Below are 23,096 nucleotides of genomic sequence, written 5' to 3' on the forward strand. Positions count from 1 at the left end.
ATTATCCGCGATTTTTGTTATCCGCGGTGGCCGCGCCACCCAATTCCGCGGATAATCGGGAGTGTACTGTATTATAATTAGCCGAACTGCTTTTTTAATTAAATTTGTCAGTATTGAAACTATTGTTCCTAGGATTATTAATTTTTGTATTTGTTTTAGGCTGCCATCTTAAGCAAAAATTTGAATTTCCTCAAGCAATACTTACTAGCATTTAAGAGAAAGCTATTGTTGTTTACCATTCAGGTCTTACTTATGAATACTAAGTAATATTGTATGTAGTAAAATATATGTAGTATTTTTATATGTAAAAAGCAAAATTTTTAAAGAATTATTTTTTTCTATTACTGAAAACCACAGAAGCATATTTTATGAAAGCAAATTCATTTATTTTTAATAACATTTATTATTTAATTTTATATCAGGGCTGGAACTGATTAATATTCAGTTTGGAACTGAATTATCAGTCCCAAATTGAATATTTTCAGTCCTGATATAACTGAATAACTTGGTATAACTGAATATGATCAATCCTGGTATAATTGAATATTATCAATTCTCGTATAAAACTGAATATTTTCAATCCTGGAATAACTGAATATTATCAATTCTAGTATAACTGAATATTATAAATCCTGGTATAATTGAATATTTTCAATTTCGGTATAACTGAATATTATTTGGTATGGGATTTTATGAATTATTTTATTTGTATTACGACATTGAATATAAATATGTATGTCTTCACTAAGACAATTTTTAGTCACATCCGGAGAGGACTGAATAAGATAGAATTTCTTTAGAATAAATTAAATTTTTATTTTGGGGTTGTCCGCTTTGGGGCTGAACGATATTTAAGTGATGCTGAGTATGAAAATTAACCATCGTTCGTTAAATTGTTTTGAAATTTAAACAGTTCTCTTCTGCCTCTTGTATTCCGTTTTGTTTATAATCCTTGTGTAACTTGGATTTTTGTATTTCTCAGCGCTGTTCCCCAAAATGGTGAAACTGTTTCGATTGTTCCGTCCCTCAGCCGCCAGACCCACGGATTTTTTCAGAGACATCACTCTCCAAATTGTTGAGCAGAGGAGGAAGACTGGTCAGGTAAACTCTATTTTGTCAAAGAATCCAAAATATGGAATGTTCGCCTTTAATCTTTTCTGTATGCGTTCGCAATAATTTGTAGCTTGGTCATAAATGACTTTACTATTGTGATTTGCAACAAAATGTTCTTGATTGGATTCATATAAGTATCTTAGGATTACATTTTTCCCATGGAAGTTCGTTCATACACTTTTTAGATTTCGTTACTTTGAGGTGTTCTGGCTAAAATTTCAGAAAACGAAAAACGATTTTGTGTCTTCTTTAAATTTAAAAAGGTTATTAATAACAATTAATTTGATTCTAAATATCTTTTATCATCATCAAATGCGGCAGTAGCTTTTTATATAATTTTTGATTTAATAATTAAGATTTGGAATGTATTCAGTTTTTAATTATTATAAAAATGGATACAGGTATATGAAGTTGACTGTGACTAATTAACTCTAGATTCTTAAAAGCATTATTAGAAAATTAGCTTATTGAGAACAACTTAAAATCTTTTTAATAATCAAATTTTGCTGAATAGAAGTTAAACATAGACACTAAATTCGCTTGATGAGAGGATTTAGTGCCTTTTCGAATTTAGTGCAGCGAAGGATTCCATTTACTTTATTTGGTATGAGCTTGTAACTATAACTGAGGGATAGATTTCTTTTCACTAAAACAGGTTAAAAGGCGTCGGAAAGTCGGAAATAATACTTAGATATTTTTCTTTGATTTCATATTAAATCTTTTATTTCATTATATCTATAATTTAACATGAGAAGTAATGTTGAATTCAAAATTAATAAAAAAGTTGACTTACATATTCAGCAAGGTTTCCCTCTTACAGGCATTCCCATGTATTGTATATCATCTTGTCGACCTCCAGTAGTCCCTGATTATGAATTAAGGAGAAATAGTAACAAAACCACGGAATAGCCACCGCAGAACGAAGCAGTATAGATAGGATTTATTTTGGCCTACTGCTGTCTTTAGCATAACCCGTCCAAACACCGGCCGATTCTCCAAACTGACATCCTCTTCAAAGTGATTTTTCCCCCAGCCACAAAGTGGTTGATCCCTGTCCTTCCTCCTCATCTTTCCGTACATTTTCATCCAGTTAAACAAGGAGCAGACCACCACTTTACGAAAATCTCCTCAAAATTCTCAATAATCTTCCGAATTCAGAATCCATAACAAAAGAGATCCAAACACTTTAAAGCTTTCAAATAGTTTGTAAAAACTGTCAGTTTTTAGCATCATGTCCTTCAGTGTTTTAAGATTTTCTCATGCCATTTGTACTGTACTAAAGTCATCATTTTCAATTTTGAGCTTCTTAATTCCGATATTTCTCTGCATTACTTTAAATAATGATAAACAGATCCAATTCCACTACAGATGCATCTAATATCTCACATTCTTCCAAATCTTTGGAGGTATCTCCCATGTCCTGATATAATTTGGATTCACAATGGGTGGTATTTTCTTATTTTTATTTCCGGCTTATGAATAAAGTCATAAGTTAGGCTTCTTTTTTTTGGACATATACTATCAGTCAAACCATTGTAGCTTTATTTCTTCTCTTAATTTTCACTTTTAAACACCATTTGATTTAGGGACAATTATACCAACACCCTTTTTCTGTGGCGCCAACTTTGCATATTGATCAGCCTTTTTATTATCGTATATTCCAATATGGGTCTTAACCCAATTCAACTCTATCAACTTGTTAATTTTTATATTTTTTATCATTTCTTTTATCGTCCATATCGCAATTGTGTTTGTGAGATGACTGTATAGCTTGGAGGAATGACATAGAATTTGAAAAAAATGGAGCATTCGTGCCTGTACTTCCATCTTTTCACAATATTCAATATCCTTCTTTAGAGCTTTCACTTTTGCCTGAAAACTTGTTGCATGATTCGATAATTTCACAAGACTCTTATCGATTTCTTTCCTATAATAGTAAACTATTCTTGCAGCTTCTATTTCATTATCATCTTTCGAACCATCTGTAAAAATTTCTATTCCATCTCTATCTGAAATATTTATTTGAGAGTCATGAATAAACCATTCTGCAGGGTGTTGTCCGAACTTGTCCAAACACATCTCATAATCTTTACTGCTGAAGGATTTGTTTTCTATTCTTATTTTATTACTTGTAGTTCTAATTTGAAATTCAACGAATTCAACTTCCATTGCTCTGAGATTCATTGACAAAATTCCCTTTATCACTTGAAGGGTTTTAGTAGGAATGGTTTTATTTGCTCCAGATCAACGCTTCTTTGGTTTTCTTCAGATTAAGGCTGTGTCCCCATGCTTCGTGTCGAAAAGAAAAAATGGCTCAGTGGCCCCAACAGTTGCTGATACTGATGTTAGACTGGTGTTAATTTTCTTCCATGGTAGAAAGTAAGTAGAAATAAATGGAAGAAAGATTCCCATCAAATTGGGATAGGCCGGATCAGTTCTATCTTGAGATTTAGATAAAACTTGGAAGAGGTGGCAAAAGATTATTTGGACTCCAACAGGGAAATAGGTATATTTAACGATTTCTCTTCTTTAGTTTTGGCTTTTTTGCTAAATCTAATAGTTTCTATTACTGTTGGGGATTCAAACAGAGTTTACAAGGGCATTGAGTGGCATTATTTGAAATTTTATAGCTTCTGCTAATTTAGTTGATTCTACCCATCATCAACTTTCCTAGTTTTGTTTACCTATAATTTGATATTGTAGGCTTAAATAAGGGGGCCTTTCATTCCTTCACAAGATCAGCCATCAAGAAGTGTCACAGCCGTTAACCTGAAAAAGCTGAAGTTTTTTTTATTTGCTTTTTAAGCACTTTTGTAAACGCTCCACTCCCAATTTGAAACATCATCTATTACCGCATGATAAGTAATCACATTTTTTTGCTTTGTTTTCAGGCGAGGAACGACTTTCTTCAACTTCTGCTGGACACGGCGAAGGAGGTGTCGGAAGAAGAAAAGTGGGACGAGGACAAAGGAGACATCGACTCTAACTATGCAGAACAAAATGCTGGACAGCAGATGTTTAAGACAGTCTCTTCTAAAAGTTAGTTTACTAGAGATAGTGCATCAAAGATTCTTTTGAATGTACCAATCTAAATCCATATTTCCACTGAATTGTTACTTCCTCCCTTTTGCTTCCATGACATGCGCTAAAGAATTCACAAAGTCAACAGGCTTTATTATAATTAAATTAAGCCTATTCAAAGCTATCCTCAGTTGTAACTATTCATTAGAAAATCTGAAACTCATCTTAATAAATTGACGAAAAAGGTATTTAAAGACGAAAAAAAACTATACCATGTAACTAACTCTTGTTTTATAAAAGATTAAAAACTTACACTAGAAAACTAATTAATCACAATAAATATTATTTGGTGTGATGGCTACCATTGTTATCAACCTAATGAAAAATTAGTGTATTCAGCCAAGAAGTAAAAAAATAAATATATATATTGTCAAAGGAGTGAAGTGTAATTCAGTTCTTGAGATTCAAAATGGAGATGGAAAGTTAAGCTTCACTCCCCATTACTTATCTTTAAAATATGTCTAATAAGTGTATTTTATCGCATAGCTAACAATCATACTTTTATACAGAACTTTCGATGGACGAACTGGTATCCCAGTGCGTCATTTTTTTCTTGGCCGGCTATGAAACGACGGCTTCCACTCTGTCCTTTGCAAGCTACCTGCTGGCTCTGAATCCAGATGTGCAAGACAAACTTAGAGAAGAAGTAGACAAAGCCATTGCAGAAACGAATGTTAGTTCTCTTACATATTTTTCAGATTCTAAGAGGTGATATTAAAAAGTTTTGAGAATAGTTATTAACACATCCACAGATAGCAGCACAAATAACGTACAATCATGGGAAGCATCGATATTCACAAATCAATATGATAAAAGGCGTCGTATTGTTCCCATCAGTTACTTAGATTTTTGTGATCAATTATACTTCCACTTTTTCAATCCCACCATGAACAAAGAACGAACATGAAGTTTGTACAATACTAGGCAAATTTGCCTTCAGATTTCGCATGATGTAGCAAATTTAATACGATACTACTATGAGTTATGAATAATGAGTAATACGAATGCTTCACGAACTAAGAATGTCACAGCAAAGAGACGAGATATCCATCACTGAGACTCAACACGAATTGTAGATGTTACTTGGCACACTTTGAGAAGTGGTCCTCCAAAGCACAATCCAAAACTGAAGTGTGGTGCTATGAGATTATTTTGTAGATAATTTATTATCATAGACAGATGGGCGGGAAACTCAGCGATGGTAACCATCTAATTACAGCCGATACGATACTGGTACCGACTTGAAACATTTTTAATCGTTTTGAAACGTTTAGCTTGTGTGCACCAAGTTTCTAGCAATGTGGAATTCATAAAATACTTGAAACAGTATCGAATGTAGCGCTCTATTATTTAAGTATCTCTGGAATATTTTGATAGAGCACTAATCGATTTTCTCACTTAGTAAAGCTGAGAATTGGTTAACCTGAATTTAAGTCACAATGAAAATTATTCTATTCCAGAAAGAAGGAATCTTTTCATGGTATTCGCCATCGAAGTGCCTCGGTGATTCTTAAATCGATAGATTGCTCTATCCGATCCATCAGTAGAACTAGCATTGCTTCAGATAGTTTATCAGTTTCTCATAATTGGAAATCAGTAGCGTACAAAATTGGCTTCATAGAAGAACTATAAGGATTTCCAACAAGTACTAGATAGTGGCGTATCAGTTGTAATTAATGGGTCGCCTTTGTTAAATTTCGAACACAACACTTGTAAATCAAATGGTGTTTTGACAGCAGGACTAGCCTCGAAACTTTTTGATACCTCTTCGTATATACAAAGTAAACATTTTCATTTTACAGCAGTTGAATCCTTAAAATTGTCTGAACATAATAAGTAATGCTCTTATCAAAATTTTTAAACTTTTTTTACTGCTTTAGGGAGAATTGACTTATGAAACAGTACAGAATATGAAGTATCTGGACAATGTTATATCTGAAACTTTACGATTATTTCCGCCTGCAGTGAGGTAAGTACATGTTTCCCGTCTTTTAAATCTATCAGATTGTACCATTTGCGTTTGAATTTGAATCGAGAACTCAACAAATTTTCTTAAAATTTCAGTGAATACAAAAAAGATATCGCTATTTATATGCAGCAGTGACGCTTCCATTCAAAACTCTCACCTGCTCCTGAAAAAAAAGTAATAATAAACTTAATGTTACAAAAATGGTAGGTGTGAGGTGAATGTAGTCCAATTAACTGGATAATGGAAAACAATATTTTATTCCCCGAATATTCCAAAATACACGAACATTAATAGCAAAAAAACAAAAAACAGAACCAACATGCAGAAGAGAGAAGTTCTTGCAAAAATTAACCACACTCAAACACCGAATGTTTAATTAATAGTAACAGCTTTATGAAGAGCGTTCGATTGTTACAGCTTCTCCATAATTCTCACTCCAACAAAATATTGAAAAATACAGAAAAATAGATTAACTTCTTTCTTTTAGAATTTCGGATACATCTATCTTTCCGATTGAGCATAACATCACATGCTATTCTTCAGAAGAATTTTTAGATCTCGGTTCCTAAGAGAGGTAAGGTTACAATTTTTGCATTTTCCAGATATTTCATTTTGACTCCAAAATGGTCCCCAAATTCGTTTTCAAGATTCGGGACTTGGCATTCATTAAGAATCTCTGCAAATCTCTCTTTCTTACCATATGAGCCGCGTTATTAATATGTAGAATAGAAGAAATATCATTATTCCTAATTGTTCTTTGGCATGACTTTATAATGGGACCAAGAATTTTAAGATTCTATTTCTATAAATTATGAAGTTCAAGTTATATTTTTTATATTCATTCCTCTTGAGGAATGAGGCAGGAGGTGATAGTGATAGGCGCGTTCTTATACCCAACTAATAGGCGTATTATTATGTCTGAATAAGATACTAATCATTCTTAGAAGTAAAAGATATTCTTAAGTAGAATTTAACTTTAGCAAAAGATATTTTTCATAACAAAGACCATAATTTTAGAATGGAAGTTGTGTAATTTTAGAAACCTCTTTATATAGTTACAAAAATATAGAAACACATATTAAGTTACCGACTTTTGATTTGGTTGCTTTTATTTTTTTTACGAATTGTCAGATTTATTAAAACATGGAAAACATTGCTGTAAAATATATTTAAAAATAAAATTAAAAAAATTAGAGGAAGAAATTAAATGGAAATAAAATTCATTTTGTTGAAAAATTTATTTTTTGAGTCGTAAAGGGACGTAAAAAAATGGTTTTTGTGCAATAACATAATGCGAAATTAAAAAAAGCCTTAATATGATTAATTTTTAATTGAAAATCTGTTAATTTTTTTCTTACTGAACATCTAATATCCAAGTAGTAACTATATGCCAAAAGTGGTTGCTCTGGGTTCAGCAATCTGCCTTGTAGATTGGTTTGAACAATTTTTTCATCGTGCATGTCGAATGTAGTGTACCAGCTTTTAAATATCATCATGTTAACCCTTTCGCACTCGTAAAAGTAATTCGATGCATAATTATTCATTTAATACATGGACTGTTTATTACACCAATAAATAAATAAATACAATGGTTTTAAGGTGAATTTCCCTGAAAAAATGAATCTGCATCTTTTTCCCATTCTGTAGGTATTTTTAACAATTAAAATTAAAAAAAAAATAAGATGCATTGTCTTGGATGGTGAGTGAAAGGTATCATCCGAGTGTAATAGGTTAATATTCTTTTCTCTTTTCGAAATATGTCTTCTCAGGGAAAAAAAATCCTTATTTTTAATTGTTGATTTACTTTTCATACGTTACTAAATATAATATTTCGTTTTTTTATTATTTGCAGGCTAGAGCGTTATGCTGATGCCGACTACAAACTGCCGGGATTAGGCCTCAAAGTACCAAAGCAAATGTGCATTAACATTCCTGTGTACGCCATGCACAGAGATCCAAAGTATTTCCCGGATCCCGAGCGATTTGATCCGGACAGGTGAGGAAAAATAATTTTTTTAGGGGAGGAGAGAATGAAAAAGTTAACGAATTGATTTGTTAAACTAATTTTGTCATGACCCATATAGACAAATTTCTCCCGATTTAAAGTTTTTATTCCAGCGGTCAAATTTTAAGAATAAATTTTCTTAATTACGATTTCTCTGTTTACCATAGAGCATATAAAAGAATTGATTTCAAGTATTTAAATCCACGAAACAGTTCAAGGATTTTGATCCAGAAATTACACCTTTTGGAAAGCGTAAAAATAAAGAACAAGTTTTAAGAATGATCAAAGTTGAAGGATATCAGCCAGGGAATTGAGCAGAAATTGCTTTATAGTATAATCAAAAGCAAGAAGTAATGAACTGAGGTCAAAATGAATATTAAACATTAATGTTCGATATTAACCCTTTAAAGGGCCATTTTTTCTAGTCATATTATGTTAAAATATTTTTAGGCTTGAAATTAGAATAAGAAAAGGGATTCATTTAGCTTATTAAATAAATTTAATTTGATTCATTAATTAATTTGGTAAATTAATAATTAAGTAACAAATCAAGACATATCATTTTGTGTGAGATAAAGAACTGAAGCATCTAAGTTTCTGTCTTTCTAAAAAAATTTGTCAGAACTTATGCCAACCTACATAAATTCATATAAAGATTGATAAATTTGGTGGGAAGCATACTTCCCACGGCCTTAGAAAGGGTTAAAAGGATTGTTATGCTTCTCCTTCATTATAAATTTTTAAACATCGAGTTAAGTCTTTGAACAGTATATCCTATTTTGTCTTCTAAAACATATTGAAAATAAGATTGAAGTTCTAATGCCTGAATATATGGAATATGTTGTCAAATCAATTTACAACACATGCATGGCAGCTTGATGCTGATAGAAAAATACCAAAAAAAGATGATATTTTTTAATTTTGTGATTACATGATTTTTTTAAAATTTTTTTGCGAGAATACCATAGTTTATTTTGTTGGTTATTAACCTTTAAATGCATAGCGACGTAGATTTGCATCATATATTTAAAAGCTCATATCTCTTTATGTAATAACCTTTACAAAAAGTTTTTTTTTTAATTTTAATTTTACCAAAACTATTTTATCACAACGAATCCGAAAGCACCTAGAATCTTTGAGAGTTTATTTCTATATCTCTGACAATTTTCATTATTCACGTGTTATCTAAGCACTTCATTTCGGTGGGTGTTACGACTAACGATTATTTATATAAAAAGTAACAAAAGCATACAAGAAAAATTGTTGTCGGATAGAAACAAGGTAAGAGTAACGAACGATGTTTATATTTTTGCATATACTGATAAATTTATGCAAAAAAATCTACTTTTTTATGATCTAAAAATACTTCAATATGCAAAATCGGCTCTACATAAGCTAAGTCCTTTAGCGTCTCTGGATGTATGAAAAGACGGTATTGGTCAATGACTTATATTTTCAAATAGATTGTATTAATTTTTCTATTTGTTTATTTTTCATTTACCTGTTTATTTTATTTGTTTATTTATATTTTTCACTTTTTTTGTTTATTTATATATATTTTTTATTTTTTCTTCTTCTAAATTTAAATTGCCTATCTTCGGTAAATTTTAATTATTTACAAATTATGTTTCAATGATGCTGTTGGAATATTATGTAGACTCTTCTGCTTGGGCTATTTAGACCTCTCCACTTTTTCTTTTTTTATGCCTACTCTTTTTTTCTTTTTTTTCCTTTGGCTGTTTTTAGCTTCTAGTACACAAGATTATGGAAAAAAAATTGAATAGCTAGTCCTTTGATAGCAATTTAAATTCTATTTTTTTAAAAAAATTATTTATGAGATTTTACCAGTGTAATGCCACTTTTGGCACACACCTAATCATCATCAGAAAATAGATTGTATAAAATTCCACTACGTAAGGTTACCACATAGTGGTCAAATGCAATATTCTTTTAAGTCCTAAAAATAATTGTTTCATGAATTTTTTTGTTTTGTAATGTAATCAGAGGTATCATATATGTTTAAACTATAATATTATTGTAATAAATAGATTTGTAGAATTCATGTTGTAATGGTACATGAAGGTGTAGAAATACATCAATATTTTTGTTTTAAAAATAAAAAAAATCTTACAATTTTTTTTCTTTTTTTTTGTATTTTTCCCATTAACTATACTTATTTCCAGGTTAATTTCCAATTTTAAACAAAAAATTAAGTTTTTTTTTTAATGTTAAAGGTTGCTATTTGCAAAGTAAGGTACTGAAATCTATATTTAGCAATGTTCATTTTTTTACCGATTGGAGAGATGAACAGTTTCTTGGCCCAAAACCATAATTAAAGTGTTCCCCCAAAATTTAGTTAAAGAAACATTTAAAATGAATTTTTTAAAAATCAGGCTGTTGAGGGTTGATAAGAAATAACGTTTTGTAATGAATAGACTAAATTAATAATAAAATTAATCTATTCTAAACATAAATAAATATACTTTCTGCAATAAAATTGTAATATTTTCAATGGTGTACGAACAATTTCGAACTGTTCTGTTCTCTCTACTTAGATTCACAGCTGAGGAAAAAGCCAAGCGAGACCCTTTCACCTATTTGCCCTTTGGAGCTGGCCCCAGGAACTGCATTGGAATGAGATTCGCTCTCCTGGAGATCAAGGTCTGCCTTTCGTACATCCTCTCAAACTTCAAGATCAAGAGATCTCCAAGAACGAAGGTATGTATTGGCATTTTTTATAATCAACTAGCTGGTACCCGGTGCGTTGCTGCTGCAGCAGAAATAATTTTGGAAATATCGTTTGAAATTTGAAATAGCTATCCTGTTTAATTAGGAATGATCGGAACAATGATTTTTATTTTCTTGACGACAATGAATACATTCATTGAAATTGAATGATATATCAAGGAGAAATATAAATAATATTTATTCTATTTTTTTGACTTTATTATTCAAATATACTTGAGGGTAGACAATATTTTTTTGTTTTTCCGTCTTCAGCATAAACAAATAAATTTGGTGGCTGTCCAACTTGTGAGCATCCAACGTGCAACTGGCCATGTGAGAGACATGGTTTTTCTAGGTTCAACGCATTAAGTTGGCAAAGTTTTATCCCCATCAGAGGAACAGTATGGCATCGCATAAAATAATAACAAACAAAAATTCATTTTTGTATATTAGATATAATAATTGTTGTATGCCTATAACCTTCGAGCAAGTGTAAGAAATAAGTTGGCAAAATTTTATCGCAATCAGCTGAATGGTAAGGCAGCGCATAAAATCGAACAAACAAAAAATACGAACAAACAAAAATTTATTTTTATATATTAGATTAAAAATAGTTGTAATCAATTTTCTATTTATTGTCTGTTAATTCACAGTGTGACCATAAAAAAAACTTTTTGAGCCAAATGTAAGACAATTTTGTTTATATATAGTTGCTGCAATAGAAAAAAGTAAAAAGAAAAGAAATTGGGGTATTTGTCGGTTAGCCAAAAAGCACAACAGCAAACTCGCCAAATAATTTAGCCCTGCACCTAAACAATTTCGCCAAAATATGCTTCAACTTGCGTACAAATCTAATGCTACAACGTTTTTGTTGGAGACATTTTTTTCGGTAACCAAAAAGTACCGAAGTCGTTACAGTTTTCTCCACGAAATGTAAAATGGCGCTGCACATGCAGCTGGTTTTGTCAATTATTTAAAAAATTACAGAAAGCGGTACTTGTCGGTCGTAATAGCGACCAAAAAGCGCCAAGAAAAAAATTTCCCCAATTTGGCGATTGCAATCGTCACACTATATAGCATATGATTTGATCTATATTTATGCACATATTTATTATATATATATTTTTGCACTTGAGTATACTTTTGAAATTCGGTAAAATTTTTCTTTGCGCTTTTTGCTCATCGTTGAAACCAACAACTGCCCAGAAAGCCCTATTTTTACCATAAATTTCATTTGGGTATCATTGATTGATTTTGTTTAAAAAAATCAATCCCTCAAGTATTCCAAAAAATTCATTCGAAGTTATTGCATAATCTACAGAAGGACACCGGAGTTCAATGTTGATTTGTTCGACTAGCAACATAATGTGTCTTTCAAGATATCCAAGTTTTCAATATTTATTTTGTACATTACACTTTTTAAATAGCCAAACATCGAAAACTCACAGTCAGTTAGATCTAGGAAACGCGATGCCATCCATTAGAAAATACACAGTTATTTATACGATCGTCTGTAAAATGTCATTATCGATTTAGCTTATAAATAATCCAATGTGGACAGATTCTTCATCTTATATGAATACAGTCCTCATAATAAGACAGAAAAAAACATTCTTGGTTTCAGCAAAATCATTTTTGTAATAATTGAAGTTCAATTCACTTCTACTTAAATGTAAAGCTCAAATTTTACGGAAGCTGACAGAAGATTAGAAAGATACATAGTACAATGAGTAGAACGACTAAAAGCGTCTATAATAGTAAGAGTGTTGTTGTTGTTTCTTATGGCACTTGCCGTCTCTTGTGCGTCTCTTGTTTTAGTAGCGCCAACTAGGGCCAAGAGTACGACTTTGTCACTCACCCATCACTCATTCGCTTGCACAACCCCTTTTTACAGGAGGGCACATTCACACGACTCATAGACAGAACAGAGGAAGAGCAACCATGCCCGAAGCGGGACTCGAACCCAGAACGCCCAGGTCATGGAAAAGACACACTACCCTTATGCCAGGATGTCGGCATAGTATGAGTTATATGACTATCAAAATTTGAATCTTAAAAATATTTTGTTGAAGATATACTAGCTAGTATCCATAAGCGGCTAATTATAAATAATAATATTCCTATACTATGTCTCACATTTCGGTTAGGCAGGTATTCTGACAGGCAGTTTGCTGGAAGACATTACATTGCTTCATTTGTTATTAAATTTATTTTTAGATTCGTGAAAGACGCTGCAATGTTGGACCTGAATAGAAATCATTCTGTTTTTAAATGAATAGAATGATGCTATGAACAGAATGAATAGAAATCATTCTGTTTTGACCTGAATAGAAATCATTCTGTCTGTCCTACCAGTCTCATAAATAAATATTATAAAAATAATAATTTTTGTATAAATAAAAAAACTTTTGAAGCCGCTGAAAATAAATGACATTTAACATTAAACCTACCACGACTGATCAAATGACTGCTTTTCAATGGCAATTCTAATGTATTGGTGAAACGCAGATATGTTTCATGCTATCAAAATTTTGTTTAACTTTTGAACTAAAATGTTCTTTCTTTTGCAGGATAAATTGGAGTTCCAGTTAGGAGTAACAGGATTGTTGATGCCAAAGGAAATACTCGTTGAGATGGAAGTCAGACCGGTCTCTCGTTTGGTCAACTGATGAAATCCAAAGTTCACCAAAGCTAGAATACATCGCTTTGCAGACTTCTACTTTGCTCAAATTGAATTCTGTGATTTTTGTACATTTTATTCACTTTTTGATAGATTTTATTAAAAAAAGCGCATATCGAACATGTGACCTTTATCCCGACGTATTTCATTTTTTTACATGATTTTTAGTTAGTTAACCGAGAGCTTTCATCCCCTTACTGATTTCCTGAAGATTAGAATGCTCAACTCAAGCAAAGCATTTTCATGCGAAATTATCATGTAACAAGAATGAAGTACAACGGAACCTCGTTTAACGAGCATAGTTCATTCCCAAATCTTACCCCTAATGCGAAACACTCGTTGAGAGAAAAAAAAAATTCCATAGGAATCCATGTGAAATAGAACAATTCATTCCCTCCTGAAGAAAATTTTAAAAAATTATAATTTATTTACAAGAAAATTGTGAGAAAATTAATCTTTGGTGATGCTCCAAAATTCGGGGAAAATGAGACACAGTATTATCGTTAAATGAATTTGCAGAACACATAGTTATCAGATTGATACTTCTGAACATACCATGCAATGTTTTCAGCATCTCCCTTATTTCTCAGGAAGGTTGTTGCTCTGTTGCATGTATTATATCTTCCTCTTCTGACCAAATCCTTTTCGTAGCTTTTTGTTGCGACAAACAAGGCAGCCTCATAAGCTCTGCAGTAGCTCTGTCTATATTCTCTAGTCTATAATCTTGGCTACAGACAACATTTCATCGATCAAGACTCCACATGCACTTGTTCGAACTCCTTGAACATGTTCGACAACGCTATCCAGCCACAATGTCTTCCACGCAAATATAAAGGCTCTCTTCAAACAGGTCTCAAATAGACTGCTGCAAGCTAATCCAGAATGTGACGACAAGGTGTCACCTCCGTGCTTATTCTGCGAAACATCGCACGTTAAGGGAGTCACTTTTTTACATTTTCTTTTATGTCATGCGAGGTGCTTGTTGAGCAAGGTTTAATCGTATATTCATTGAATTTACGATATAATATTTCCAACTTTTACGAATTATTTATTTATTATTACGAATTATTTTATTTATTTAGAGTAGATGCAAATATGACATAAAATTATGAGAAAAAAATTGGTAATAAAAAAATATGGTAATTTCAAAAGGCTGACTGTTGATAGACAGGTGAACATTAACTATTATACATTGAAGACTCCCATCGGCGATACAGCGAGAAATGGGCGGAAAAGGTACTGATGCTCGCGAAAGGAGAGTAGTTTTAGAAGCCATGATAACAAAAAGTAGCATATATATTTTTTTTAAAACCAAATATGAACAAAGGACAAAAAACATACTATGATTCTGGTGGCATTTCTTTCTTTCTTTCTTTTTTTTTTTTTTTTGCTGTGCCATTGTTTCGAAAAATTATTTAACGATGAACCAAATGAAACTATTACCAAATGATTTCCAGATCTGGCTTTATGCACTATTAAACTACAGCCAGCGCAAGCGGTCTGACCGAAACTTTCTCGAATGTTGATATTAAAATATTATTAATTCATCATTGTTAATATATCCAAATAAAAATGAAGGGTCTTAAGACAGTGTATGCAAAGAGTGTTCAGGTTTTTATTTTTGAAATCGCGCGCATGAACTTTTATGCTTCTTAATATAACGAAAAAAAAATTATTATGCATCTGAAACGATTTTTTTCACCTATTAAAAATAAAACAAAAATAGCCAAATTTTAGAGATAAGATCATGTGCAAATTTGTCTAAATCGTTGTGGTTTTGAGCTGTCGTGTTTACATGCATGCGAATATGCAGACCGAAAGACGATCAATCCTTTGGCGGATTTGGTACAAAGTCACACTTTGGATGCTTAAACTGAGCGCCAAATTTTCTCCAAGAATCTTCTTACGAATTTAGTTATTGTGTTCCTTTCTTTCAGACAGACGAACTAAACTTCTAAATGAATTTCATGCAAAATTTGATAGAAAGCTAATAATTTCGTGTAAAGACTTAGATATGTATACTGGCTATGATGCAATGAATCAGAGTAATTTAATTCGTCTATCTCTAAGCATTTTTAAGTTATCGTATTCATAGGCGGACAGAATTCCAAAAATGTGTCTTCCAAACCTAGGGAGGTCTGAGACGAGGAGATAGATCAAATGATCTAGATTAAATTTTTTTTTTTATGATTACTTTACTATTTTTTTTGTATGCTTTGAATATGAGATTTATTTTACTTTTTCTTTGTATGCTTTGAATATGAGAAAAAAAATAAACTGAAACAAAGCTTTTCCCATTCTGATTCAAAAGAAAAATATCGTTTTCAGTTCTACCAGAAAAATTTTGCAGCGATTCCGATATTGGAAGAAGTAATAACAAAATGTAGCGCTCATTAAACGTGATTAAAATGAATTATTTAGCAAATTTTAAAAGCATAATTATTTTATTAAATATGTTTTTGAATAAATGTTAGAGCATTTAAACAAAGAAGGGAACCATTAATGAGTTTTCGAGAACCCAGTAATAGACATATACCTTGTTCATAACTAAAGTGAAGTTATTCATATCTGTATATATTTATAAATTAATCTGAAAGTTAAAAAATTTAAACTTCCAGATATTATTACCAATAAAGCTTTTCCATCTCTTCATTAAACAGTAAGTTCTTTAATAAAAAGATGTGTAACGGCAAATGATAATTATTAATTTTTACAGCATATATTATAAGTTTGAAAAGCATTGTTGTAATTTTTAAATATTTTCGGTTAACTCATTGCAATAACATTTTTGGCTGTTAACTGTAAATATAACCTGATTTGTTGTGAAAAACGTGCTGGCGCGCGGATTGATTCTGGCGTTGCTATGGTAACCTGTAAGACATCAGAGTCAGCAATTTACCAAAAACACAACTTAGAATTTAGCTAAGAAATAGTGGTGGAAATTATTTTTATTCTAATTTATATTGATTCTTTCAATTCAGTTATTGAATCACAATAGTAACTAATTCAATATGGCAGTAACGTCTCTTAACAGATGCAAAAGATATTTCGGTACGACCGGAGTTTAACCCCCTGCTTGGCGCAATTTTCAAAAATCGCCAACTCGCCGACAACGGTCTTGCGCCGTGTTTTGCGAAATGTTCAAAAGCGAGGGAGCAATGTCCAATCATAGCGCATAATAAACGCGAAAGATAATAAGTTTGCCAGTCTGGAGGTTGCCAGCTTTGGCGCGTTATCGTAATTTGGCGAAGAAGGGTGTTAAACTCCGGTTCAACCAATTTTTCTTCTATAAAAATTATACCCAGAGCTGAGTATTATAAAAATTGACATTGTATCGAATTTTAAAATAGGAAATCATAAAGATAGAAAAATAATAAATACTTTACATCAGAATCGTAGAATTTTATTTTTTTTGACGATTGAAATTTTTTATGACGAAAATATCGAAATCTGGAAGTATATTTGAGAAAATCAAGAAAAATAAAGAAAAGTACTGAATTGAATGAATGTGGATGAGAAATGCTTCAATAAACTCATATAGCGTGACTCTGACAAATGGATCACTGACCTTAGACAGACGACTACATTTTCTTGCATAGGGGAAAGTGAGAAACAGAGAGCAGTTTGCCGATAAAAATTATGCTTGTAATAAATACGGTTGTGTTGAATCCTATCCAGATTTTTGTACTATTCATCATTAATACGTATTCATTCGCGTAATATGAGGAGCAAAACACAGTTGATTCGAGTTATCTTATTCTTAGATTATAAAATTCTTAGATTCGCGTATATCTTCTAATTTATCAAAATAAACTCGTCTGATACCGCGTAACTCTTATGTCACATCCTCCAACTCATCAACTACTTCAAGACTGAGCCAAAAGATCAAACTGGCGGTCAATGAGAAATTAAAATAAATAAGAAATGCTAGATTGAAGAGAGTTTTTGGGTATGACTAGTCATCTGTAAGAATATAAAGTTTCTAGTACTGAAATATTACTTAATTATTATTACCAAATATTAATTTAATATCAATAAGACAATAAAAGCGTTTCCATTTAACTTAATACTACTTAAAAGAGTTTTTATTGAAATAAAATAAGTAAAAAAATACATTTTCTTTCCTTATCTCCATCATTTTATCTCAAATGAATTTTTTCTGATTTCCATTTCCACCACGATCTCTTTTGGTCGTAAGAATCCAGGCACAGAATGAAATTCCAGTTTCTCCTAAAAAATTCAAGTGAGAAATTTTATAAGTTGATAGATTAAATTTTGGATTGACAGAGTTTCAGATCGGTAAGTAAAAATTTGAAACAATTGTATATCAAATCTCATTATTCCCAGATTTCCTTGAGAAAAAAAATATATATTAAAAAATGAAACATGCACTGAACCAGCGGATTGTTCTCCCCTCAACTTTCTCGTATGCTAATATAATATGCCACGTTTTTCTGCTTTGTAACAGCATATTATGTATCCGGACCGTCTGCCGTTTCACCGATTTGATAAAAATTTGATATTTGTTTACTTTTACCTTTCCACGATAAATCATCATAAAAATAAATAAATAAATAAAAATGAAATCTACGATCGCAAATTTCAAGTTATCATGTGAGAACATTATTATTTTTTTAAGTCATTATTTGTCTTAATTAATTTAAGTCATTAACCAGTTTAAATCGGTTTGAAACAATCACGAGACTTCTCTATCGGTCTCTATTCCTCTCTCTTTCTGTATCTCGTTATTGTTTCAAACCGGTTTAAACTGGTTAATGGCTTAAATTAATTAAAACAATTCGTAAGAATTCAGAGAAGGAATAATTTGGAAATCAGGTTGTAACTTTAGCTGGCGATAAATCGTCTGCTAAATTTTCTGCATTATTTTCTAATAACCCTAAAAGCGAAAAATGGATGCCTCAAAAGTGATAAATCGCCAATTTGTTATCACATTTCTATCAACAATCATATTTTCTATTTATTTCATTTCATATAATCACGTTCTGAAAATTACATTTTTCTAGATTTAATTTGTAGTAGTAATTAACTTAATTTTTAATTAGAGCTTTTATAAATGTGATGGCAACAAGTAAATAAAAGTTAATTTTTTGCGATGCAGGTGCAGATTAAATTTTATTTTTATTTTGTGCGAAATTAATTGTTGAAAAACATAATTTAATTATATTTTTAAAAATTCATTAAAAATAGAAATTTAATTTATAGATCAAAACATTAGTATTATTGAAACGATTATTTTTTGAACTTCAATATGATGTAAAAATTAATTTTGTGCTGTAATATTTTCGCCAATAAATAAATCGCCAATCTGTTGCCTACGCATTTTGAGGCTCCAAAAACCTCAACCGAAAACAACATCATGTTTTCGATGATAAAATGCAAATCGTCGCCATCTGGCGATTAGCAACTGGAAAATGGCGCTCTTAGTGTAATATGAAAACCACTAACTAAAGTCATTATCTTGACGTGATCATCTAAAAATAACAAGTAAACCTGGGAATGGAGACATCTTGGCATATTATGTATACAGAACTTGGCGATCTTGGAGTAATCTGAAATCGTCAAGTAAACCCATCATCCTAGTAATCTTAGCATAGTATGAAATTCGCCAAGTAAACCCAAGTTGTTTAAAATCTTAAAGCGCCAAACGTATTTTGCCATGATTAATAAGACTGGAGGAGGGGAATGAATAAAAGTTTAAATTATTTAACAATACATTATTTGACAAAAGCAACCGAAGATACAATTCTTTACATCATTTAAAGCATTTTTACAAATGAAAGTATGTGCTTGGCTAAAGGTTTGGAAATTAGCTATTGAGCCAGAATTAGAGTGGAAGGAAACAAATAAAAAAAGGGTTTATAATTATTTAGGCCATTCTGTGATTTCCAAATCTAGTTTAATCCCGTTTAAATAGTTGTTATCGAATTAATAACAGATAAACGTATGGACTCATCCCCAAGCTCTCGAAAAGTTCGCCAAATATTGAAATGCTCGCCAAACTCTCAACATCGTGAATAACAGTTTTAAAAAAATGAAAATTTTGCTTGAGAGACATTTGATTTTTATTTTGTAAGGTTGCAATTGAAATTTAAAGTTGTCACAATAGACTAGCTTTTGCTTGAAAAAAAATCATACCATAGACTCAATCTATACGATAACGTGATTAAAGGAGAATTAAGATTGAAATATTGTTGAATACCTTTGTTTGAGGAGATCTCTTGATCTTAAAGTTGGCTACGACGTACGAGAGACAGATTTTGATCTCCAAAAGGGTGAACCTCATTCCGACGCAATTTCTAGGGCCGGCTCCAAAAGGCAAATAGCTGTACGGGTCCCATGTTTTCGTGGCAAATCTGTAAAAGTAAACCAATCGTGAACAAATTTGTAGAAAAACTTTAGATGAGCAGTGAAAACTCAAGTTTATAATAAAAGAATAACTAAATAATATACCATAAACCCACTTAAATATTGATGATCTTTCGATATACCGTTTTTCGTAACAATTGCACCGATTGCATGTGGTCATAACTTCTTTATCAACAACGACATGAAGAAAAATTTAGAATATAATACAAAATGAAGATACGTTTTGTTTTCGATTTTAATAATCATCCTATGTGACTTCTCTCGGTCACATGGGCAACATCCGTATGCTAGTTCTTTCATGCTAAATACTGTGAAGCATGCTCGCAGCCATTGATGCGCATTCGATAGCAACATGCACGTTTTACATACGGCTATCTAAATCTTTTGAATGACTTCTTGTGTCTTTATTTCATTGGGATACGTCACAGATTCTGTCTTAATACTTCTTTTATGTGCAACAATAAACAACTAAAGGTGCATATTGAAAATCTTTTACACGATTGTGGAATTGGACTACCGCACTAAAGTTAAAATGTGACCAAGGGGATACATAAAGGGATAATTTTTTACAGTGTGTTCAAGTTTTTTTCTTCTTCTTGTCAACGCTTACAAAGAATATATTATTATATTATCGTAATAGGAGCAATATTTCGAATAATCCGGTACTTAAAAGTAATTGAAATATATTTAAATAGAATAATTTTTTAAAATTCAATAAGGGTTAGACAGTTAACATTGTAAGTAGCAAAAGCGAAAATATTGGGAAATTGCAAAAAAAGCAACAGATAATTATAGAAATGTTCATTCTAAAGACTAAACTGCAGTATTTAGAAAACACGTTTCAGGTTTATTACGTTACAAAGCCTCTCTCATTTGACGAACTTTAAAGCGAAAAATGATGTTTCAATTTTTGGCATCCATATCGTTTACAGCTTATACTAATCAATTCACATAGCAGATATTATATGTAACTGATTTATTTAAAACAATCAAGAAAAATCAAAAAGCCAACAATTCACAACACAGAATTGCTCTTGTCACAATAGCGACTCATAAAGCAGATTAAGACGCTAGTTTAGTTTAGTTTACTAAAGTCAATTTTAAAGCAAAACTGGGTCTATTTTGTTATAATTTAGTAATTTTTATCTGGTTATATGCGGCTCAGTCTGTAAATATCCGGTCAGATGACAAGGACAACGTCTGAGCTGGCAACATTCTCTTCAAACTTCCAGACTATATCAGATGAAGGAAATTCGTTTTCAATGGATTAAACGTGTACCAGACTCGCTAACGCGAAGGTTCTTTATCCAAAATCGAGTCTCGAATTTGGAACCCTCCATATCGAAACAAGACGCCAAATTAATTAGAAAAATTTGATTATACAAACTTATATGGTACAAAATAATGTCATTTGATATATTGTCATATCAAATTAAAGAAACAATATCACTCTAAACACAACTTTAGTGCTATTTGTTAATATTCATTAGAGTCAAAACCAGAACAATTGATGCACATGTGGAAATTTTGTGATCAAATAAGTAATGAAGTAAACAAATGCCACCAAGTAGTATAATTCAGATGCTTTATTTTGTAAATTTTAATTCAATTATAAGTATTTGATAATGAGAATTTCTAATATCATGTAACAACGATTTAAATTTTTTTATTTTTTTTATTTAAGAGTAAAGATGGATTGATAGAAGGAATAATTTTTATTTTCTTCATAATGAAAAAAAAAAAAATCTTGCGTTGAAATAATTCCAATTTAGAAAATTATAAATATCTCCATTATCGTAAAGTCATGAAATTAAATCAAGATTTTACAAGCAGGAGTTTCTTATCGTAAACAAAAACAATCAAAATTTACTTGAAACATTAGAAATCTAAAGTGTTAAAAAAATTACTTTAAAACAATATAAATTTCCTTTTATTATCAAATTTGACAAAAATGAGTAAATTTTATATAAAAAAATATCAATAGTTAAAGATTATTTTTATTTCCGCAATTAAAGAAAATATTAATTGATAAGCCGTTTAAGGTAAAGCGAAAATAATTTTCAATTTACGAATCACAGGCGGCAATTTGAAACATATATCTGAAATTTAATCAGGCCGCGGTGGCCTGGTGGTAAGGTCTCGGCTCGTGAGCCATAGGGTTTCAGATTCGAGACCCGATTCTACTGAAGAACCGTCGTGTAAGGGGGTCTGTTGCACATTAAATCCGTCAGGGCCAAACGTCCTCCTGTTGGTGTGGCGTGGTGTGGAGAGGGGGTTGCCAGGTCAGGTATCGTCCTCGTCATCTGACCGCGGTTCAAAATTACGAGGTCCGTCCCAAAATAGCCCTAGTGTTGCTTAAAACGGGACGTTAATATAACTAAACTAAACTGAAATTGAATCAAAATCAGTAAACTGTTTATAAGCATTTACATAATTGCAAACATAGTCTAGAAAAATCACGTTTTGTTTATTAAAATTATAAATGAAAAAAAAAAATTGAACTTTTAAAAAAATAAATAACAAAAACTGAGTTTTTTTTTCTAAGGAAATTTTTATTACCTGTCGGGATAAAATCGTTCAGGATCGGTGAAAAATTTGAGATCCCTCTGCACTGCGTACACCGGAATAGTGACCCCCATTCCTTTGGGTATGGTGATGCCCGAATCACCCAGTTCATAATCAGCATCGGCGTACCGCTCCAACCTGAAAGATTAAAAGAAAGCAAATTCAACTAATAATTCTGAATTGTACCTAAATATTCAATATTATCTTTCTCCTCAAAAGGCAAAAATGTTTCAATATTTTGAATCGACCTCTAAATTTATGCCACATAAATCCGAATAGTATGTACACGCATACTCAACCCACTTATCTACGCACGCACGAGCAAACACCCAAGGGACACCACTGGAATGGGGTGGGCGATCACTGCTGAACCAAGTTTTAAACTTAAAAAAAAAAACACTCATCCAGGAGATTTTTGTCTCATGAAATATGTAAAAATTAATATCTTTTTTTGAATTGAAATATTATTTAACAGAACATTTTTGTTAAATAATATTAATCCGTAAAGAACTAACCATACTTACGTATGGTTAGTTCTTAAGGAGCCATACGTGCAAATGTAAGAAAGT

The 23,096-nt window shown here is 31.4% G+C and overlaps 2 protein-coding genes across 3 annotated transcripts in view; one reads left to right on the forward strand and one right to left on the reverse strand.

Annotated features, from left to right (window-relative positions):
* The window catches only part of LOC129981243 (cytochrome P450 3A21-like), a 36,868-nt gene extending 23,173 nt beyond the window's left edge, over nucleotides 1-13,695 (forward strand). For both annotated transcript variants that reach the window (XM_056092004.1, XM_056092003.1), the window contains exons 8-14: nucleotides 983-1,101; nucleotides 4,005-4,152; nucleotides 4,704-4,867; nucleotides 6,075-6,163; nucleotides 8,016-8,159; nucleotides 10,724-10,886; nucleotides 13,466-13,695. In XM_056092004.1, coding sequence (XP_055947979.1) covers nucleotides 983-1,101; nucleotides 4,005-4,152; nucleotides 4,704-4,867; nucleotides 6,075-6,163; nucleotides 8,016-8,159; nucleotides 10,724-10,886; nucleotides 13,466-13,564 — 926 coding nt within the window. In that variant the 3' untranslated portion in view covers nucleotides 13,565-13,695. The remainder of the gene's footprint in view (nucleotides 1-982; nucleotides 1,102-4,004; nucleotides 4,153-4,703; nucleotides 4,868-6,074; nucleotides 6,164-8,015; nucleotides 8,160-10,723; nucleotides 10,887-13,465) is intronic.
* A 3,979-nt stretch (nucleotides 13,696-17,674) lies between these two features.
* Nucleotides 17,675-23,096, reverse strand: part of LOC129980728 (uncharacterized) — an 84,634-nt gene continuing 79,212 nt past the window's right edge. Inside the window, exons 27-29 of the mRNA XM_056091110.1 lie at nucleotides 22,522-22,665; nucleotides 19,796-19,949; nucleotides 17,675-17,805 (exon numbers count right to left, since the gene is read on the reverse strand). Of these exons, the coding sequence (XP_055947085.1) occupies nucleotides 17,710-17,805; nucleotides 19,796-19,949; nucleotides 22,522-22,665 (394 nt within the window). The 3' untranslated portion in view covers nucleotides 17,675-17,709. The remainder of the gene's footprint in view (nucleotides 17,806-19,795; nucleotides 19,950-22,521; nucleotides 22,666-23,096) is intronic.

This window comes from Argiope bruennichi, chromosome 8, assembly GCF_947563725.1.
Source record: "Argiope bruennichi chromosome 8, qqArgBrue1.1, whole genome shotgun sequence".
In the NCBI taxonomy this organism is placed as follows: domain Eukaryota; kingdom Metazoa; phylum Arthropoda; class Arachnida; order Araneae; family Araneidae; genus Argiope; species Argiope bruennichi.